Raw genomic sequence first — 22698 nt, forward strand, 5'->3', positions numbered from 1 at the left:
AGTGAAGAGTCCAAGTGTAGGACAGTAGGTGTAGGTCTACATTTCACCACAAACATCCCAATGCAGAAAACTATTCCAAGTTCACTCTGTGTTAGGACCTAAACACACAAATTTTAAAATTTATTTATATTTTGACAGACATAAGGAATGTGTTATCCTAGGCTCAAGATGCCTTGCCAGGTAACAACACTCACATGAAGAATATGAGCATAAAATTAAACTGCCCCATACATACCTCCAATCCCTTCACAGACCCCCGAGCCTCAGCCCAAATACATGGGACTTGCAGCCTGTCCTTAAGGTTAACAGATATGGGGTATTTTGGATCAATGGAGGGAGGGGCTCTCAGACAGCAGAGGGGCGCTCAGACAGCGTCCATGAGCAGTTCCCTTATAGGCCAAGGAAAACGGCAATGCAGGACCGTGGAACACTGACATGGGCCCTGCGTGGCCTCATCCTTTGCCCTCTTGGTGTGGTGGTGGTAGGGCAGCAGCACACAGCTCCCTTCTCTCCTCAGGTGCGACAGTGGGATCAGGGAAGAGGTCCGCCACTTACCCCCGTAGCTGGGGTTTATCTGCATGTGGCCCAAGCCCACTGCCCTCGATTCTCTGCTGGGATGGCACAGGCAGGGCCTTTATTGTCCCATTAGGACGCATGGGGCAGTTTATACCTTTCAGGGCTGCTGTTTCAAGAGCCGACAGACGCAGGCACACAGGCTGTATGCTCCACGCTCTGCCCACAGTCTTAAGCTTTTCTTCACAACAGTTACTGCTACAAACTTACGTTAATGACGAACGCTTCAGACTCTGATGTGCTCCCATAACCACAGGGGCTGGATCCCGAGGCACAGGCCTATTGTGTCTGCCTTACCCTGCCTTGCCAAGGAAACTAGCACGAGTGTCTACACTGATCAGAGCTGCAGCACTAGGGAAGAGCTTGAGACCTGCCAGCCCGAGAGTCTGCCACTGTGCAGTCTCGTAGGCCAAAGCCAACACCATAAACTGAAGCTAGGTATCCACAGCAACTAATGTAGATTCCGGAGCACGGGTATCATATACTCAGGGCTAACTGTACACAGCAGGTAACCTTTTCTTAAGTGACTTAGGAGCCCAGGTCCCATTGAAAGTCAGTGGTATTTAGGTGCTTACATCACATTGATGAATTTTATAAGCTTCATCCGTATAGAATACATTAGGTCATTCATGGAGCAAATTTTCATTGTGCAACCCAATGATAGAAATGTTTCATCCTGAAACATCTCTAAAATCACAAGTGTGTATTCACAGAAATGTAGGGCTGGAAGGACCTCGAGAGGTCATCTAGTCCAGACCCAAATGCTGAGGCAGGACCAAGAATACCTAGTCCATCCCTGACAGACATTTGTCCAACCTGTTCTTATAAACCTCCAAAGATGGGATTCCACCACCTACCTTGGAAGCCTATTCTCGAGCTTAACTACTTTTACAGTTAGAAAGTGTTTCCTAATAGCTAAATTAAATCTGCCTCACTGCAGATTAAGCAGAATACTACTTGTCCTACCTTCAGTGGACATGGACAACAATTAATCACCATGCTCTTAAAAGGCCTCAACATATATGAACACTGTTGACAAGTCCCCACTTCAGTCTTCTTTTCCCAAGACTAAACATGACCTATTTGTTTATCCTTTCCTCATAGATCAGATTTTCTGGACCTTTCATAATTTTTCTTGCTCTCCTCTAGACTCTCTCCTGCTTGTCCACATCCTTCTTAAAGTGTGTCCAGTTTTGGACGCCACAATACTCTAGGCAGAGGTGTCACCAGTGCCAAGTATAGGGGAACAATTACCGCCCGGGTCTTACATGTGACACTCCTGTTAATACACCCAAGAATGATATTAGCCTTGTTCGTTGCTGTCTCATTCAATTGGTGACCTCCCCGTCCCCGAGAACCTTTTCTGCAGTACTGCTGCCTAGCCAATTAGTCCCCATTTTGTTGTGCATTTGATTTTTCCTCCCTAAGTGAAGTACTTTGCACTTGTGTTCATTTAATTTCATCTTGTTGCTTTCAGACCAATTATCTAATTTGTCAAGATCACTTTGAATTCTAATCCTGTCCTACAAAGTGCTTGCAATCCCATACAGTTTGGTTTTAGGCACACATTTTATAAAAGCATTTTCTCCACTCTATTATCCAAGTAATTAATGAAAATATTGACTAGTAACCAGACCCAGGACAGACCCGTGTGACCCCACTAGATATGTCCTCAGAGTTTGACAGCAAACCATTGACTACTCTTCTGAGGATAATTTTTCAACCAACTGTGTATCCACCTTCTAGTATTTTCATCTACACAACGTTTTCTAGTTTGCTTATGAGAAGGTCATGTGGGACTGTGCCAAAAGCATTACTGAAATCTAGATACATCTCATCTACTGCTTCCCCCCATCCACTAGGCCAGTAACCCCATCCAAGGAGGAAATTAGGTTGGTTTGGCATGATCTGTTCTAGACAAATCCATGTTGGCTATTACTTACTACCCTTTTATCCTCTAATTGCTTACAAACTGATCATTTAATAATTTGTTCTAGTATCTTTCCAGGTATTGGAGTTACACTGACTGATCTATAATTCCCCGGGTCATCTCTGTTCCCCTTTTTGAAGATATGCACTATGTTTGCCCTTCTCCAATCCTCTGGGACCTCATCTGTCCTCCAGGAGTTCTCAAAGATAATCACTAACAATGTAGAGATTGCTTCTGGTACTTCCTAAGTATCCTAGGGTGAATTTTGTCATATCTCGCTGACTTGAATACATCTAATTTATATAAATATTCCTTAACCTGTTCTTTCCCTATTTTGGCTTGTGTTCTGTCACCCTTGTTAATATCTATTGTGTTGAGCATCTGGTCACAATTCATCCTTTTAGTGAAAACTGAAGCAAAATAGACAAACATCCCAGCCTTCTTGATGGAATCCATTAGCAGCTCTCCTTCCCCATTAAGTAGTGGACCTACACTTTCCTTCATCTTTCTCTTGCTCCTAATGTATTTACAGAACCTCTTCTCAATGACTTATGTTCCTTGCTAGGTGTAACCCATTTTGTGCCTTAGCCTCTGATTTTGTCCCTACCTGCTTGCACTATGCTTTTGTACTCATCCTTACCAATTTTTCCACATTTCCACTTTCTAGGATTCTGCTGAAGCCATTAGGCCAGTCTCTAGTAAGAAAAGACAACACCCTCATTTCCCAATCCAGAACCCACTCACTGTCACCCAAAATGGGCTAAGATTTAATAACAGAATGTGGTAACGAGGCCTATAACTAATTTTTTTAACACACAAAATCATTAGAACTCTTTTATACCTCATAACGAACAAGTAAATCTTGCTATGCTTGACATGGCAAGCAGACAGAATCCATATAGCAGTAGAGTATCTTGCTAGTTTGTTAAACGGGGTTAGCTGCTTTGGGTCTCCCTACAGTCATGAGTAAGATTTTACTGTACACAATGCCCCGTTTTTTGCTTTTGTACAGCAGTGACGGCAGAATCCATGCACTGTTGGGCAATTTGGCTGCAAAATGCAACCTTTTGTGTTCTCCGAAAAGTTTCTAGCCTCTGATTGCCAAGGCTGGCTTCCAAACGTGAACCAATGTGGTGTTTTCTTCCTGCAACTCCAAACATCCAGAACGACAGCTCTGACAAGTATGAACTACCCCATTCATTTCAAAGGGACATCATCTGTGAAACCTAAAGGAGTCTGGTGGCACCTTAAAGACTAACAGATATACAAAAACAACAAGGAGTCTGGTGGCACCTTAAAGACTAACAGATAAGACTTGTAGATACAGACTAACACGGCTACCCCCTGATATGTGAAACCTAAGGACACCTGAAACTGGTGGCACTTCACTGCTGATCATTAAGCAGGAGCCTCCAGTTAGTGTACTTGTTCTGAAACCGCATCCAACAGGAATGATAAAGGAGCAGTAAAGCAGCTAGCCGCTGACTCCTCCACCTTTGTCTGACATGTTCAGACAGTCCAGTGCGGAGAACCAGAGAAGTCAGAATTCAATGAACGGCAGGGCGGATCTGAACCTGCTGAGTTCTCACCTCTCAAACTGCTCTGCCTCTTCCCAGACCACTGCAGCTAAAACTGCCAGTTTCCCTTTTTCTAATGCACTTATCAGTTGTCCATGCAAAATATTCCATCACCAATAACTGAAAGTTTGGAGGCAGTCTAAAAAAAATGTATACGTCGATATTTTTATCTAATGTAACAAATTCGATACTGGTAGAAATACTGTTCTAGCTGCATTCTTTTTTAAGGCAATGAAGTAAGTTCTGTTTTTTCATTTGTGTGAATTCTAGTGTGCTGCAGAATTTAGGGCAACACGCTGCTGAAACTGGAAAGGATTGGTTTCTGCAGAATTTAGATGGCTTGCCATGGACTACGCAGAGAATTGGACGTATGCTATGAAGCAATGATAGAGTTCAGTGTTTTTGTGAAGTATACCTAGCTGTACTTTAAGGAGATTATACTGGTCCTTGTGCTGTTGGATTTGAGACATTTGCTGCGTAACTGCTGTCTGAAGCTGTTCGTTCTGAGATTTTAAAGTATTAACTTTCTGCTTTAACTCTTCGAGCTGCTGATCCTGTGAAAGAAAAAAAAATGGAATTCTGCTTAATTACTTGTAGAAAACGAATCAGTGGGGAGACATGTTGCAAAGCAATAAAATCAGTGCATTAGAGTCAAGATATTTACTCAACCGACAAAAGATATTTTTCACGTGCAGTGCCTGTATCTTGTGGACTGCTTATCTGCGCAGGTCAGTTTCCAAATTTATTATAGGCAAGGCTGGTAGCTCTGCTTATTATTAAGGTGCCGGACACTTCCCCAAGTTATCTGAGCTGGGAAGCCTCTTCCATGTTTTGTAATATCTGGTTTGGAATTCCATTCCAGCATCCCCAAAAGCCAGTGAATATGATTTCCCCCCCAACAGTACATGTGTCTGCTACAGCTTGTATTTACCTGCTCTCTAATGACTTTTTTATAGTGGGTCACAATGTTGTCATGCTGTTCCAACGTCTTCTTCACCTCCTCTTCCTGTTTGTCTTCTTCACTGGACTTGTAAATAGCTTTAGTTATGATACCTGTCAAAAAATAGTGCATTTGTTATTCAGAGCACAGCTCGTGCATTCATATTCTCACAGGCTCCTCAGCTTAGATAATCGTGTTGCGCCAGAGAGAATCTATCTGGTTTTTAAACAAGTTATTAGTCACCCATGCTGATTTAAATCACTATATGTCAAACTAGTTCTTAGAAGCTGACTTCAGGAGGTTGTATCAACAACTGTGAAAAGTTTATCCATTAAAGTTTCAACAGCCTCACCTTTCCATTAAGGACCCATAAAGTTCACCATTCACATTTTTTAAGGCTCTCCAACCTGGCTATTTCTAGTGTAAAAAATAACATTCATGATCACATCTTTTAGAAGTTCTTTAATCATTACAGAAGGGGCACACATCCAGTTCCTTTTCCCTTCATCTATAAGGAAGCTGGAGAAATGATGCACTGTCATCAGAAGTAGAGCTTGTGAAGCGAATTCTTGTATACTATAATTTTTATTTTTGGTTGCCACCTTCTCGTGCATCATCTTCGAGTACAGACCTGATGGCCTATATAAGCACAAGTTCAAAAATTTTCCATTACCAATAGTCTGATCAATAACAACATGCACAAACAGCCAACTGGCTTACCCGTGTGAAGAAGCCTGATTAAGTACAAAACCTAACACCGCACGAGGAGCAATCAGATGAAACATCTGAACTGCAAGCCATGGCGTATTGTAACCCATATCCGTGATTACAGTACAATCCTTCATACCACTTAGAGAATTTTAGGTTTCATCGTACGACCTTTAAAAATCTAAATTCAGAATGGGTGGTAATTCAATCACGGCAATCTGAAGTGTACAGCAAGTGACAGTCCAAAAAAAAAAAAAGAGTAACACATCTCACCCTCCAATTCCTTTACCAGTTTAGTAAATTCGTGATCAAACATCATGTGGTCTGCGCTAGAAAAACTAGGCTGAGGTTTCTGAGCAGCTTTGGAATACAGTTCATGTTTGCTAATGAAACCTAGTTTCTCGATGAAGTTCTCCTTGCCAATCCTCTTCTCGATCAGCTGTTTTAGTTTCTCTCTAAAAGAAAAAGATGTAGTTAGTATGGCACATCAGGCAAGGCTGTGCCTAGAGAAGGAAAACAACCCCCCCCCCCCCCAAAAAAACGGAGAGCAGTGAAACATCACCCTTTTTACTTCCCCTCCAAAGGGTACTTTTGTTGGTCAGGAAATTATCTGTAACAATTCCTTTGTCCCCAGTCAAACAAACAGACTTTTCTTGGCACTACAAAGTTGATTGATCCCATTCTGCCACGATCAGCTGTTCACATGCCACAGGTGAAAGGAGACATGAAGAAGGTACTAACTGTATTTCTTGGTAAGAATGGCTCAGCTGCTATGCACTGTGTAAGGGGCTGTAACAATGACTTTTCCCAGCTGATTAGCATGGAGAAACCATCTCACATTTTCTAGCCACATGTATTCCCTCCTGTAAGGAATACATTAAAAGCAAGGGGCTAGAGGGGTTGTTAAAGTAAGAATATCAATAATAGAGGTTGTGTTGTCTTTCATTTAGAAACTTCTTCCTAGTTTAGGGACAGCTGATAGCCTGCACACAAACTTTCACCTCCCCTAAAGTCTTCAGTTAGTCCTACACCATACGTACTTCCTACAATTTTCGAGGGAATTGTCATTGTAATAAATGCAAATGCCCAGCAAAAGCGCACACAGGCCTTGAACTAACTGCTCCTCTTCTCCCAGGTTTTCGGCTATCTGCCCAGTGAGCTGGAACATTTGCTAAGGAAGTTTAAACATTTCATGAGCAGAATATACAAAACGTACCTTTCCCTTTCAACACGTAATCTCAGCCTAAACTTATTACATCTTAATTAAACATGTAAAACCCAATTTCTTTACCCATTAAAACCGTAAGCTTAATTAGTAATATCAGTATGCTACAGCAAAAGAAACTGTTCATACATTTAGTTTGTTTTCAGGGATTTGTATAATGTGTATATATATTGCTATTCAAGTCTAATATCCAGATAACTCAATGTAATATTTAAAAGAGTTCTCTGTACCCAAACCCAGTTCTCTTCCATACGTTAATTGTGAAAGTTTTTTGAAGGCACTGTCTACCACTAGCCAGTATATGATGCTTAACTGTCAATTGGATTAAGTTCCTCTTCAGAGAAGTATATTTATCATTACAATTCATTGAGATTAAGACATATTTTCCCATTTCTGCGAGATTACACGTGTGAGATTCTTCATACTGAAACTCCATGAGTTTATCTGCAGTGACACACACTATAGGCATATCCACACTGAAATCAAGGTGTGCTAGCAGCTTGCATAGGCATACCCACGGCAGCTTGAATCTAGCAAACAGCTAAAAACAGCATTGAGGACACAGCGGCACGGATCCCAGCACCGTCTAGAAATGCAAATATGTACCCAGGGTCCTGGGCAAGCTTGTATATTGCGCACTGAAGTCTGTGCCTCCCCTTCTTCATTGCTATTTTTGGCATACTAGCCAAGTCAAAGCTAATGTGGGTATTCCTACCCAAGCTGCAATCACACCAATTGCAATGCATGTGTACCCGAAATTTGCAAAACTGCCCAAAAGCTTCTCCAAGCAACAGTTAGCTGTGCTCAGAGGAAATATATGACATGTCTTTTCAAATTCACAGATTTGATTATGCTTTGGTGAGTGTCTACATGTTAACATAAAAGGGACACTACCCCTTTAAGCCCCACACCTACTATCCTTAAATATTCTGCAGCATTCCTGCAAGTTTACCTGCATTTTTAATATTAAAAATAATTTTTTTCCATTCAAACTCCTGTATTCTGTAAACATTTCAAGGATACAAATGGAATATTGGCCGAGTTGTGGAGAAAGTGTGTGACAGCAATTGGACAATCGCTTAACCAGGTACAAAGCAGCATTAATAATCCAACTCTTGTCTGCACTTTGCTGCCCTGAAATGGAAAAGCTGGCATTAATTTCTTCATATATAGCATTCAATGAAGTGCTTTAGAGGCTGTATTTACTTCAGAACCCACCCACTTTCAACTTTAAGGATAAAAAAAGGAAGTCAAGGCTTCCAAAAATACACATTTACTAGCTATACTTAACGTAGCTTTAGTGCTTTGATGGAAAGGATTCACAAAAGTCTAGCAGTCTTCAATGCATGTCAAACCAAGACAGATGTAAGGTGTGACTCAACACAAATTAGTATTGGAACAAAATCATGACAAGTTAGTTTGCCTTTATAATTAATGCTGGGATAACAATATTGTTAAGTGGCAAAAAATACATGCAGAACCTTCTGGGGGAAATGCTGCATAAAGTGCTCAGTTACCACAAATCAGCTGTAAACTTTTAAAGTGCCCCAGCACTAAGGCTAGGTCTACACTACGGGGGGTGTCGACCTAAGATACGCAACTTCAGCTACGTGAATAGCGTAGCTGAAGTTGCGTATTTTAGGTCGACTTACCTGGCTGTGAGGAGGGCGGCGAGTCGACCGCTGCCGCTCCGCCGTCGACTCCGCTTCCGCCTCTGCCTCTCACCGCGGTGGATTTCTGGAGTCGACGGCAGAGCGATCAGGGATCGATTTTATCGCGTCTTCACTAGACGCGATAAGTCGATCCCCAATAGATCGACTGCTACGTGCCGATCCGACAGTTAGTGAAGACGTGCCCTAATACGCGGTCTTCATTTGCTGCAAATATAATGTATACCCACTACTGATGTGTTGTGCCACCGGTTGAGATTTTATTTTAAGGTGAAAACGGATTGCTACAGGGCAGTTTCTTTGGTGATACAGTAATACACAAGGTAAACCAGAATATTCTAAATGCAGCCATCTTGTCTTTCAATTTAGTATGCTGGAAAATTAGTTTTCTTCTGAATAGCTCACCAAAAGGTTATTCAAATTAATACACAAGAAATGTGTGAAATAATACTATTCAAGATTTTGTTTAGTAATTTTAAGTGTTTTAAATCCACACAATTAGGCCAGGAGGTACCATGGACAATGGTTTTGAGCTGTTCATTATGTACATTTTGGTCCTTTAAAGCAGATCTTTTGTTTATTTAACTTAAGATTTATCTAGTATTAAGCCTCAGTTTGCATCAACTAGCTGATCCACACATTTTCTAGGCCTATAAAATATAACCGTTTACAGAATTCTCTGGTGTCTACCCCTAGACTGGCTAATTCTCCAGGCCCCTGAAAACGAAAATGCCATGGGAAGTGGCATTAAGGCAGGCATGCACCTCTATATGAAAATCAAACGTCCGACACAGCAACCAAGCAAAAGTTCTCCAGCTCCCACAAAAAAGCTTCAAATAAGCATGTAGTACATCAAAGAAAATAACAGAGGGTTAAAAGCCAGAATCTGGAGAGCAAACTGGGGCATATACAAGGGCTTTGATCTACCTAAGAGAGTAAAAGGAGAACATACTCTGGAGGGGATGGTCACAAGAGATTCAAGGCAGTGGAGAAAAGAGTGACATTTGGCCAACCCCAAAAGAGTCCTTCAGCTGCATTTCTACTTTTTAATTCTGTGTTTTAGCCACTTGCTTGACTTTCACTTCACTCCATCCTCCACTCTGATGTTCACTGTGCTTAAATACTGGAGACCATGTTGCTTTGAGCCCTAAATGAGCACTACAAAAACCAGAAGCCCTTAAAGTAAGTCTTTATCTGCCTTTAAGAACCGGAGCAGTCGGAAGGAAGGTGGGAGGGCAGGCTCCCAGCTGCTGCGTCTGCCTCCAGCACCAAAGTGGGTCACTAAAGGGGATCTCAAAGTTACCACAGAAGGAAAACTAAGATCAGAATGTGCTGGATACAAGAGCTTTGGCGGGTTGAAGAGCTGCTGGGTGGAGATACCACCACTGAGAGGAACAGCCTCCTCAGGACTAGAAGGTAAAGTATCCCATTGCAATCGTAAGGCAGGCTATACACCACGTCATCTGTAAAACCCCACAACAGTCTGCTGCACATTGCCTCTTCACAGCCTTTGTCATCTCCCTCCTCCTTTACTGTGAGCTTTGGGCAAAGAATCAAATCGCCATTACTAGCCTAGCTGGCATTCATGTGTCTCGTTACCCCTTTTCCATGATCTGTATGTACTATACTATGTCAGCTTTCCATTTTGGGTATTCACTCGATAGTCTCAGAACTGCCGAACTGTTTCACTTGTGCCAAACACTTTTTTGATGGGGAGGGGCAGAAGTTTTGCCCTAATCTTTCCAAAACGCTGCTGCAAACTCCTACTCTTCTTCCACTGCTCAGGCCTTATTCTCCTTCACTGGCTTCCACTTGAATCCTATGTATCATGTTCTACTTTTTGGTCCTCACTTCCAAGCCCCTACATAACTACTCCTGCCTCTTTCAGCTCTCATGTCTTCCTACTTCTTCCTCCGCTGCTGTTGCTCAAGTCTTTCGCTTGACAGCTCATTCTGTATTCCCACCCCCACTCATCTTTGTGCCCCTCCCTCACACTTAACCAGCTCCTATCCCATGTAGGCCAGACCTCCTTTAAAAAAGATCCCTTCTTCCATAAAGCCTTTCAATGAGAACCACAAGTCGTTTAGTAGATGTTCACTAACAAGAAAAACGACGTAATAGCATCCAGAATCGGCACACAGAAAGCTCTGTTCTCCAGAGAAAAGTGGCCTCTGAGTCGTATGGCCCTTCTGAACCCTCAATGGAAGGGGATGACTCATGTCATGTACATTAAACCTCATATTTAGCGGACCTTGAGACAGAAGAGTCATGAATGCACATGAAAGGTATATGCTAATGTTTTCTAAGGACACGTTTATCCCTAGTTGAACTCCAGACTCCTATGCCCTGAGTCTGGACCCACTGCAACTACTCACTCAGTGCTATTTCCAGATTACTGTGGACAAGAAAAGTCACACGAGCCAGCCAGAAGCTGGTAAATTTTATAAATATTACTGCTAGAAAAATGGCAGTTCCATGAGTAGAGCCCTCTGGAAAGACACTGATCCTACATAGGTTATAAGCAAGGCTTCTGATTTCAGGTTTTAACTGATGACCACTGGAAAAAAACCACAGGGAATGGCTATTCAATTCATGTTGACTTCACCCCTTTCCCAAGGCAGTTTGTTTATATAGGTGACGTCCCTGATCCCTGGCTCATATCTAAGTGCTTGTCTGTATGGAGCAGTATTGCAGACTACAAGGGTGTTAGGAAGGTTTAGAACTCACATGCTGCACATTAATTGCTCCATATAGACCCTGCTGGGGCACAATGAAGGTTCCCTAGCACACTTTAACACTGGCTGAAACAGTACTACCTGTATGCACAAAGAGTGCGCCTCAAAAAACCCACCCAGTTTTGGACATCTACATAAAAACTCAAAAATTGCTCAAAATAATCCCCCCGCAAATGAAATTAATCAAGCCACCAAAACGAAGCCCCAGTGATAAGATCGTTGGGGCAGAGATTGTTTTTATTTTGTGTTTGTACAGCTCCTAACACAATGGGGTCCCGGCCCATGACAAGAGCTTAGGCACTAACGTAATACAAAGAATAAAGAACAGCTTACTGCCATCTGTGAAAAGACTAACTCAAAACTTATATCTGACTGGACTTTTACAAGTAGAAATGCTTTGTTCTTTTTAAATGAATTGGCTAGTCGCACCGATTCAAAGGTGTTACCTCCATCTCCAAGGTTAGGAAAGACCCCAGATTGACAGGCACTAAAAACACTCCGAATGGCGACCCGGCTTGGAGTATGTTTGCTTGTTTCATTTTTTCCTGTATAGTTTTTACAAATATGCAATTCATTCCATTTTTCTAAGCAAGTACTATCTTGTGCAATCCAGAGTCTAAACCCACCATGGGCTCTGCAAATAGCCACGCTTCATACGTTTGGAGCCAACACCCTGGAACATTCCCACAGTGCAAGTGGGCAGGCTCTTGGAACACAGCTACATCATAGCATGAGCTGCACAGCAATTACAGGGTTAACAGGACTGTATTTTCCCCAGTTACACAGCTGAGCTAAAGTTTCATTACACAAAAACACATTAAAAGAACATTAAGGCCTAGTCTACACTGGGGGGGCTCGACCTAAGATTCGCAACTTCAGCTACAAGAACAGTGTAGCTCAAGTCGACGTATCTTAAGTCGACTTACCTCGCATCCTCACGGCGCGGGGTCGACTGCCGCCGCTCCCCTGTCGACTCCGCTTCTGCCTCTCGCCACGGTGAAGTACAGGAGTCGATGGCAGAGCGATCGGGGATCGATTTATTGCGTTTACACTAGATGCGATAAATCGATCCCCGATAGAGCGATCACTACCCACCAATCCGGTGAGTAGTGTAGACGTACCCTTAGGTTCATAGATTAGTAGATGCCAAGGCTAAGAGCGGCCACCGTGATCTAGTCTGACAGGCCATAGAACATCCCCAAAATAACTTCTAGAGCTATCTTTTAGAAAAACATCCAATCATGATATTAAAACGTTGCAAAGTCAAGCACCCAAGTCAGGAAATGCCAGAATGAAGGAAGGCCAGGCCACCTTAATTCAGCCTTCTTATGCATACGCATTATGATGCAGACTTATTACATGGTCCTACACTGGTATTTTCCACAGGACCCAGGCCTCATTCAGTGACTGGGTAGTTATCCAATATTTCCTTTTATTGTCCACAGTTGATGTTTGACCTCATACCTTATTTACCACACACCATCCAAACCCTGCACGGATTTCAAAGTTACACACCTTCCACTTTTCCAACAAACGAGGCAGGAGTCCTACTACACAACCCTGACTCATCCCCTGAATGTGGCAGAAGTACTGTGGGGAAAAACAGTACGTGCTCATGTAATAAGACTATCAGAACACACTGGTGCACTCGTGCATATGCTTAAGAGGGCTTCCTCAATTCTGGCATTTCCTAACCTGAACGCTTGACTCTGCAAACTTAATATTCTCGTACAATAGTTAGGATGCAATTTAATACATTTATAAAAGACCTGAGGAAATATAGATTCCTACTGATGTCCAACTTGGTCACCAGCGGAGTTCAAACCTTTAGATCAGCACCGCACAGACCTCTACCACTTGAGCCACAGAGTACCTGGTACCAAAAAGAGGCTGGTCTCCCCTGTGGACCAATCACTTGCTGACAGAGGAGGAAAGTGGAGACTGAGGACGCTTGGATTCAATTCTAGGTCCTGAAGGGGAGAGTTCTCTAATGGTTATAAACCCTTCTGCCCTGTGCCCTTAGCTTGTCTGCGCCCTTTGGTTCCTATCCAGCCCACATCTTGACTCCTGCCCACCTTCCCCGGCAAAGGCCTTCCCCATGCTCGCTCTGCTGCTACTCATGCCCCCCTCTACTCCTTCCAACTCTCTGGCCACTGCAACCCCCTCTCCTCTATGCTGTTTCTCATCCTCCTCCCTGCTGCCTGGGTGCCAACAGGTGGAGCACTGAGAGCACAGGAGAGTTTCCCCCGCTATGTTCCTGTGCCTAGTACCACAGTGGCCTGCAGCAGCAATTGCAGGGGATGTCCTGGCCAGCCCCGGCACCCCTAAACTGGAGCCTGCCCAGGGCAGATAGACTCTCCAGAGAATTTAGCTGCCACACTAACAAATCTGAGCATGTGTAAACAGACTTCTCAGAGGCTCAATTTGGACAATTTCCCCAGACATGGCAAAAGGCTCATCTGACCCCAGGGCAACCCCCTTGCCAAGTTTCAAGACCTTGCTCCAGAGCATGGAGCTACTACAGCTTCTGGGGGAGAAGACGGGGGAATGGTTACATGGTTTAAAACCCCAAACCAAAGCATTGGCGAGGCAAAACGTATTCTTCCTTACTCATTCTGGGAAGCTGCTGAAACATTTTAGCTGAAAGTTTCAAAAACAAAACATTTCAGCGTAACAGTTTATTTGGCGTTATAAAGCAACAGTGAACACTTCTAGCACGGGAACGTCTGGCAACCTTAACAACAGGCAGGGCCACCATCTCTGTCGGTGCCAAGAACACAAGCAGACAATACGCAGCGGCCACGCTCAGGAAACACGTCGCTATAGGTGATGCCTACCTCAGTAGTGCACTAACGGCGAGTGACTATGGTCTGGTCTACATGTAAAACTTAGGCTGACACAGCTAGGGCACTTGGGGGTGTGAAAAATCCACCCCCCAGCACCGCAGCTATGCCAGCCTTGCCTCTGGTGTAAACACAGCTGGGTCACCAAAAGAATGCTACTATCAGTTTAGCTGCTCTCGCTCAGGGAGGTGATGGAAAAACCCCTCTGTCACTGTAGGCTGTGTAATATGGACACGGCTTCTGTCTGGCGATAAGCTCCAAATCAGACACCTACAGCTAAGTGCTAGCTTCAGAATTGCTTAGTAAAAATCCCACCCTTAATTACAAATTAAGACAATTGGGGATAAAATTCTGCAAAAGAAATTATCACTGGAAATGTGTAATACGGATTGACTGGAACACAGATAGAGGACACTTGTTGCATTAGCAAGTAAGGGCCAAAACAGTTTATATCTGCTACAGGTCATGCCCACCTCTTTCTGCTGGGCAGAATGAAGAGTTTATAACAGTTCTAAATACTGATTTAAATTTTACTTTTGAGTGAAATTGATTCACACTATGAGGAAGTGTGAACAAAATTTAGTACATTTCAGAGCAGCTGGTGACTGCAATGCTCCATTGGAAAGAAAGCACCCGTGGCACCCAAGATCCTCATCCCACAGTTCCCAGGAACACCGTGCCAGAATCCCATGGACACACACAGAGAGAGCTTGTTATGCTAGACATAAAAATTGATTGCAACACAGCACCGTAAGTGGAAACACTTCAAAAAAAAGCAGTTAAAAAAAATCAGCAAAACCCAAGACAGAAAAGGCCCTGCTTGTGACAAGAAAATGCCTAAGTTATGCCAAGAAATACATACCCGTCTGTCGATCTTATCACCCTGTAAATCATATATTAAAAAATTCACACATATTACTTATGAGTTTTTTGTAGAGAACTTTAGAAAGCTCAAATTTTTCTTTTAAGGTCCTAGCAAAATGCAAAACCAAAAATTTAGTGGCTATTTTATTGAAACGATTATGTTGAAATGCATCTCAGTTCAAGGAGTGAGTAAAACAATTTTGAGATTCCAATTCTGGCTATTTTGAGAGAGATGCACGTTTAAAAATAGTGAAATCAACATCTACAAAACCTAAGTTTCTCGTAATCAACTAGCATAATTTCAGACACAAGATCCAAACAATAAAAAAGAAACACTTGAAAAGTTGACGAGTGATGCTTGAATCATGCTTTGGCTTCAAACTACATACTGTACAGTGACTATAACTTTTGAGAGTGGCAACAGAATACAAAAGGGTTACCATCAACTTAAATTTTAATCTTTTAAGAAAGTGAACAAACAATAGTTTCAGGCGATACGTCTGCCTTTAAGTCCCCCTGTCTATCAGTAGTTTTATCATCGTTTTCCTTTCCAAATGAAATAACTGTTTCCCTCCACACTGCTGAATGAAAGACCCCCAACAGGTGAAACTGGGCATTTGACAGCACTCTGTCTTGTCTACTTAAATGGAAACAAGTAATATCCTTCAGTTACAGTAATCTTCGGTGTTTCCTGTAACAACTGTAGGCAAATCATTTCCAGATTGTTTTAGTTGGTACACTTCCAATATGTGACTTGCATTCAAAATAATGATGAAATAGGAACAGACTAAAACAATGCCATTTCAAATCTAAGGTGTTTGACTCATGACAATGGACAAAGCAGTTTCGGATGGCACTTTATGATGGCGGATCTGCTACACTTCCATTTTTACTACAAAGGCCCTCCATGCTGTAGTGTTCAGTAACAACTAGCACTAGATCTACTGTTGAATCTCGCTTGCACTTAAACTGAGAAAATTAGCATTTTTCTTTGAGCCACTAATAGCTCTTAAGGGAACATTTTTCTTCTTAAGCAAAGAGAACCGTGGCAATGATACCGTACATTTGACACTCTACCTGTGAAAGAATGTTGGTGCATTGTTGCAGCAAAGACACTGGAGGGTTACCAATACTTGTTGCAAGCTGAACTCTTAGCAGTTGCTCTTTCAGAGTCGCGTTATCTTGTAAAGCATGGGCCAGGGCCACGGCGGCACACCAGTTTGAGAGAGAGTCCGTGGAAAAGAGTCCGCCACAGAGCAGCTGGCCAGCCGACACAGAATTACCTGTAGCTACAATAATGGCAAACAAATGCTGTGGCACAAAAGCAAGCCATGATCAAGACTCGTAAAGTAGTTATGATACAGTAGCACAGAGAGCCCCCAACCAGGATGGGGACCTCAATGTGCTAGGTGCTGTCTCCATCTCAGAGAGGTTACAATTTAAGCTCTACATTCATCTGAAGACATCTTAAGTTCTATAAAACTTTAGGAATAAAAATATGGCACCTACATAGTCGTCTAGGGGTAGCGCAGTGGAAGATGACTGCCTTTCTCATGCGGCAAAAAGAGAGAGGGTGTCTCATGCCATTGTCAAGCACTCCCAACTAGGCCCTCACCACATCTGCAGTCTCAGAGGAACCCTTGGAAAGACTCAACTTTCAGAGAGAACAACCTGTTTGCTAGTTGGGAGTTCTACACCCCCATTAACAACAAATCCGATCGTAAGGCCAGACTTGACGAAGCCCTGGCTGGGATGATTTAGTTGGGGACCGGTACTGTTTTGAGCAGGGGGTTGGACTAGATGACCTCCTGAGGTCTCTTCCAACCCTGATATTCTATGATTCTATGTAACATGATGACAGGTTTCAGAGAGGTAGCCATGTTAGTCTGTATCCGCAAAAAGAACAGGAGTACTTGTGGGACCTTAGAGACTAACACATTTATTTGAACATAAGCTTTCGTGGGCTACAGCCCACCATGAAAGCTTATGCTCAAATAAATGTGTTAGTCTCTAAGGTGCCACAAGTACTCCTGTTCTTTATGTAACATTAGACATTTGGAATGTTCTCTCAAATCCTAAACAGCCACACACAGGCGGTCAATAGGATGGCCCATCACATTTTTCTATGGGAGGTAATGTGATCCAGTGAATGGGCCCGGGAATGGAGAGACATGGGTTCTAGTCACAGTTCTACCACTACCGACCTGCAGTCACTCTGGGCAAGTCATTTAACCTCCCAGCATCTGATTCCTCCTGAGTAAATGGGATGGCACTTTTGGAAGGAGCTCTGAACTCCACAGATGAAAAGTACTGACTAAATAATAAAGTAGGATGACAGATGGAGCTTGCCAGAAAAGCTTTTAAAGATCTTACTGAGTAAAGAATTAACAAGAATGTACTCCCTGAAAGTTTGAATGAGCCTCAATACTCTGACAAGGTTAACAGCCTGAGTTTTGACAAGCAGATAATTAATAAAGGAGTTGGATCCGTTACTTTTAAGTATCCAGCCCAAAATGGATAAGAAAGACATTGTGTGTGTTAACATGGTAAAGCCTTTGTGATCTTTAACGCCTCAAAATACTGGAGTGAATCCATCAAGCACAAGTTTGTTTTCACACGTGCATATTCATGTGGTACTAGCCCACGAGAGTTATGGCAGACAAAGGCCTCAAAATCCAGCTTGTACAACTGGAAGACTGTAGAAAGCTTCTTGGTTTAACTGTAAAACAAATGGACATTTGACTTTGATTCCCTCATGTTGTAAGCTGCTTATACTTCGCCCAATATCTATAAATGGGAAGTTATAGAGTGCAGCAGGAGGTGTGAAAGACAGACTCTGTTTTAGAGGGAGGGTTGGCTCAGAAAAACACCGTGGCATTAACAAGCAATGTGTTAGACTTCCTTCCCATCATTTTACTAGTATGTTATATCCCTTTCCTTGGAGGACACCTGCCTTATTCTCTGAGACACACTTAGCAAATTTTGGATGTTTGCTAAATAATGAAAAGAAATGGGGCATGGTCATAATGACTTTTTTCAAAAGTGAATGTCATTTCACATGTCATACTAGGGAATGCAGCTCCAATTTTGCTACTTGATGGCTAAGATTTTGTATCTTATTAAAAAGCTAGTCTGGTTCTCAGCCTCCTTGGAATTTAACTTGTCAGGAAACATTTTCCCACATATACATCCCTCCGCCTACTTGTAAAGTACAAGGCTGAAAGTTATTGCTCAGACTAGGAAGTGAATGTGTAAATTATATGCCAAAGAACAAAAAATTTAATGTTTTAGTACAAATTAGCATAGATTCTAATAAATAGAAACAATCCCTCCATGTCAACTCCAAGCACAGTCCTCCAATTTGGTATCAGTCCTTATCCTGCTAGTGCATAAATAATTTTAACCAAATTTTACAGCCTGAATTCTTGTACCTTTAACACCTGAATGTTATGCATTGTCAGTTAAGTTCAAATAGATTTCAAGTCAAAAAATTCTCTCAAATTAAAACACTGTTCACAAGGTGATTTTTACATCTCTTGTTCTTGGCACGTCACTAAAGGTATGTAATATTTTAGAGGAATATGATGCATCCAAATGGATGCTAAAGTGGGATTTGTTTTTGAAATGTTCAAGCTGCATACCATCTATGGTTGACGGGAGAAGTGTTGAAACGATTTCCCCTTGTCCTTTCTGGTTTTTGTATAAGAAACACTGGAAACAGTAAAGGACAGCGCAGCGCAGTACGAATGGTTGCCTTTCATTCACCATGGACATCAGAAGTACTACGATTGCAGACCTGTTTTGAAAGAAAGAGACAGCCAATAAAATAAAAAAGTCACAAAATAAATACAGTTGCTGTTACCGTACAGGGTAGGCTCAGGACTGGAGTAGCAGGAATACTGAAAGCTTAGATGTAGGTGTATCAACTGTAGTGAAACCTCTGTTAGGTCTTGTCTAGACTAACAAAAATCAGACTTAAAATACAGATAGACTCTGCTTTGGTACAGGACAACAACTGATCATGATGCAGGACCACAGCCTGAATGCTTTTAGTGGCATGTTTGTATGGAAATGTGTATTAGCGGTCTATAATCCATATTTTATTTTTAAACAAAATCCAATTTAACAAGTACCACTGGAATATACACTTGAGGGGCTGATTTTCTCTAGATATAGAAAATCTCTTAAAAGGATGGCCTAAGAAACAAAAGCAATGTCAAGCTTTTAGTATGAAAAGTAAAATCTATATTTTTAAAACTATGTTGTGGGGGTAATTGGGGCAAAGAACATTGTTGCACTCAATGTTATGATTGCAGTAAGCCGACGTGTACCATCAGATGTATTTTTACAACTGAAATGGAAGGTTCTACATCTAAGAAGCTGCAGGAGACCGACCTGCTAGGTCAGTTAGGAGAGAAAGTTGTGCGCACGTTAACAGAACGTCACAGCCACTCTTTCAGGTGCTGCTTCTACTTCAATATAACTTGCCCAAGGAACTAAGATATTATCAGCTTTAGTCCTAAGTAAGGTTTACCATATATTTGGATATTTATCTTTAGGGGTAACTGGATTTTCAGGTTTAACCCTAAAATATTCTCTCTCAATATAGTACATTTTGCTCCTTATGTTTATCATGGAGCAAGACTGAAGAGGCCTGTTGGATCATCCACTCCATCTCCTTGCCAATACATGAGTTTCTTACAGGACTTCTCTATAGTGTTTAGTCCTGTCTAGTATCGAAAGCTCGAACAATGAGGCTTTTCCACTGTCTAACAGATCTTGCTATAAGGAAATTCTTCTCATCCATTACTCTGACTACTTGTACCTTCAAGTACAACACTGGATTCCTCTCCCTCCTTGGTGTTTCCATCATTCAAATAATTGGTAGCCTTATTTTTCCCCTTCCTAATCACTTAGTCAAGTTATTCATATTATTCCATTTTCATGTTTTACTTGAGATCAGTCTGTTCTTCTCTGATAGCTTGTTATTGTTCTCCAACATGTCAACATCTTTACAGTAGGATGCGTTGACAGCTGAATACAATACTCATGTGCAGTCACATCAGAGCTGGATAGAAAATCTTACTTCTCGACTCTAGGTCATGAAGCCTTGCCACAGGTAGCCCATAACGGTACTGGATTTAAAAACCTGCTGTATCATGTTGCAAAATCAGGTCCAGTTTACTGCTGTTGCTCATCTCGGGTTTTGCAGCACTACGGTTTTACAAGTTCTCCTCTCATTGAGCATGTGCGGTGCAGACTAGAGAAATTTCTTCTCAATATATTAGCTTTCCTCCTCCCGCCCACCTGAATCAGGGTCATTTTCTGTCTATTTTTCCAGTGTCTGCACTGCAATTAAAAACTGGTGGCTGGCCCGGATCAGCTGATTCAGGCTCGCAGGGCTCTGACTAAGGGTCTGTTTCATTGTGGAGTAGACATTCAGGCTCTGGCTGGAGCCCGAGCTCCAGGATCCTGCACGGGGGGGAAAGGCCCCAGAGCGTGGGCTCCAGTCAGATCCTGAACATCTACACCAGTGGTTCTCAAAGCCGGTCCGCCGCTTGTTCAGGGAAAGCCCCTGGCGGGCCGGGCCGGTTTGTTTACCTGCTGCATCCGCAGGTTCAGCCAATCACGGCTCCCACTGGCCGCGGTTCGCCGCTCCAGCCAATGGGGGCTGCAGGAAGCGGCGCGGGCCGAGGGACGTGCTGGCCGCCCTTCCCACAGCCCCCATTGGCCTGGAGCAGTGAACCACGGCCAGTGGGAGCCGCGATCGGCCAAACCTGCGACGCAGCAGGTAAACCAGCCCAGCCCACCAGGGGCTTTCCCTGAACAAGGGGCGGACTGGCTTTGAGAACCACTGATCTAGACAATTAAACTGACCCATAGTCCAAGCCCTGTGGGCCTGAATCAGCTAACATGAGCCAGTTGTGGGTTTTTAATTGCAGCACTGATGTACCCTGAGTAGCTTATTTATTCTCTCTCCTTTCATTGGAGTTGACTGTTCCTCAGTTTGCACAGATTTCATTAATGTACTGTTACTTTTCTAGATCATGAAGGAAGGTGTTAAGTGAGACCACTTCAAAAGCCATTCTGTGTGGAAGCCGTCTAGATATCTTCATACTTCAACTAATGCACGTTTGATAATCCTTCCACTGCGAAGCTTTAATTTGGTATGACCTAGTGTAGCTTTAAATTATTAAATAAAAGACTCCCTTTCTGACTGATGAAAGATTCTAAATGGAAGCTCTTTCCCATGCCAACATATCTGTGCTTGGTAAATGGTTAAGCATTTTTCTTCCCCCACCTCGGTGGATTTGAAGGCGCATTTACAGAAGCAAAGTAGTCTTGGTTTATTTGGCATCCTCGAATGACTTCTGACACAGTGTTGATGGTCTAAAGGAGAGTAAGACAAGACACAAAGTTGACATGGAAATCAAGATACCAAAACAGCAATAAACTAATTCCTACAGCAGTCAGAATATTTAGGGAATACATTGACACAGATATCAACTTTTAAACATAGTATTTGTAAATATTGCGGCAGACCAGTATATTCACAATTTAGAAGTCCTTATTTAGATGAGATAGTGCTTTCAACGCAAGGAAGCCAGATGTCCTGTGGTTTTAATGCTATTAGTCATTTAGGAGAGTGGACCCTGAATGTATCTCAGAAAGGTATAAATTATAGAGGGAAGTTGCAAATTAGGATGCAAGGTACAAGGTGGCTGACCTGCCCCTCCATTTATTGAAGGACAACATGTAACAGAAGATAAGTAACTTCAGGAAGTATCACATGGCACACAGCATTTTCAGTAGCCTATGTTACTTGGAGTCATCGTATGAGGTTACCACAGAAAACTAAGCTAAAACCAGGTTTATGTTGGAGGTAAATTCAGGTAAATTAGGAAGAGGTAAATGGTGTGACTGAAGTGATTTACTCAGCTATATCTTTTTGGAAAGGTAGCCAACACTAAAATGGAGGCAACCCCCAAATGAAATAAGCTAAAAAGGTTGTTATATACCCTCATCATAGGTGAGGCTAGATTGAAACATCTTTTGGACACCTAGCGTTAGAAATGCGACTGCTATGACAAACATTTCAAGCCCATTTGCCAAGGCTGCTAATGTTGGAGGTGGGACAATCACTGGGATCCACCTGACCTAGTTAGTGTCCTCAGGTAAGGGATTAATTGCCCTCACCTTAACTTGGTAAAGGACTTCCCAGAAGCTAGACAAATACATCCATTATTGCAGCTGTGCAAACTCATGCTAGCTTGTTCACACTGGCACTGAAGGTCAGGAAAAAGACCAGGGACTGAACAGACTCTGGAATTACCTAACCCCACAAAAAGCAGTGAGCAACTCAAATTACCGTCCAGTAAACGTAGAACATATACGCACATTCACACACACACTTCAAGCTGGGATTTAAGAAGCAAAGCAAGTTTTACATCCGATTGTTTTCCAGAGCTATAGCTGTAAGGAGCCACCCTAAGCATATATCATTGCTTGGGGAAGAGAAACTGAAATCTCGCCGACTTCCAAAACTGACAGTTAAGGAATATTAAATTCATCTAATATGATTTCACTGTATGGCTAGAGAGTCTCATATACGACTGCTTTCCTGTTCCTTGGC

General features: G+C 42.5%; 1 protein-coding gene across 3 annotated transcripts in view; it reads right to left on the reverse strand.

The window, feature by feature from the left end:
* The window catches only part of USO1 (USO1 vesicle transport factor), a 67127-nt gene that overhangs the window by 13918 nt on the left and 30511 nt on the right, over nucleotides 1-22698 (reverse strand). For 2 of the 3 annotated variants that reach the window (XM_065597451.1, XM_065597453.1), the window contains 9 exons: nucleotides 21367-21455; nucleotides 18707-18861; nucleotides 16143-16354; nucleotides 15064-15084; nucleotides 7977-8087; nucleotides 6769-6887; nucleotides 6002-6183; nucleotides 5012-5133; nucleotides 4496-4634 (listed from right to left, as the gene is read on the reverse strand). In XM_065597451.1, the coding sequence (XP_065453523.1) occupies nucleotides 4496-4634; nucleotides 5012-5133; nucleotides 6002-6183; nucleotides 6769-6887; nucleotides 7977-8087; nucleotides 15064-15084; nucleotides 16143-16354; nucleotides 18707-18861; nucleotides 21367-21455 (1150 nt within the window). The remainder of the gene's footprint in view (nucleotides 1-4495; nucleotides 4635-5011; nucleotides 5134-6001; nucleotides 6184-6768; nucleotides 6888-7976; nucleotides 8088-15063; nucleotides 15085-16142; nucleotides 16355-18706; nucleotides 18862-21366; nucleotides 21456-22698) is intronic. The other variant, XM_065597452.1, reaches the window with a different exon arrangement.

The sequence above is a fragment of the Chrysemys picta genome, chromosome 5 (genome assembly GCF_011386835.1).
Source record: "Chrysemys picta bellii isolate R12L10 chromosome 5, ASM1138683v2, whole genome shotgun sequence".
Classification (NCBI taxonomy): domain Eukaryota; kingdom Metazoa; phylum Chordata; order Testudines; family Emydidae; genus Chrysemys; species Chrysemys picta.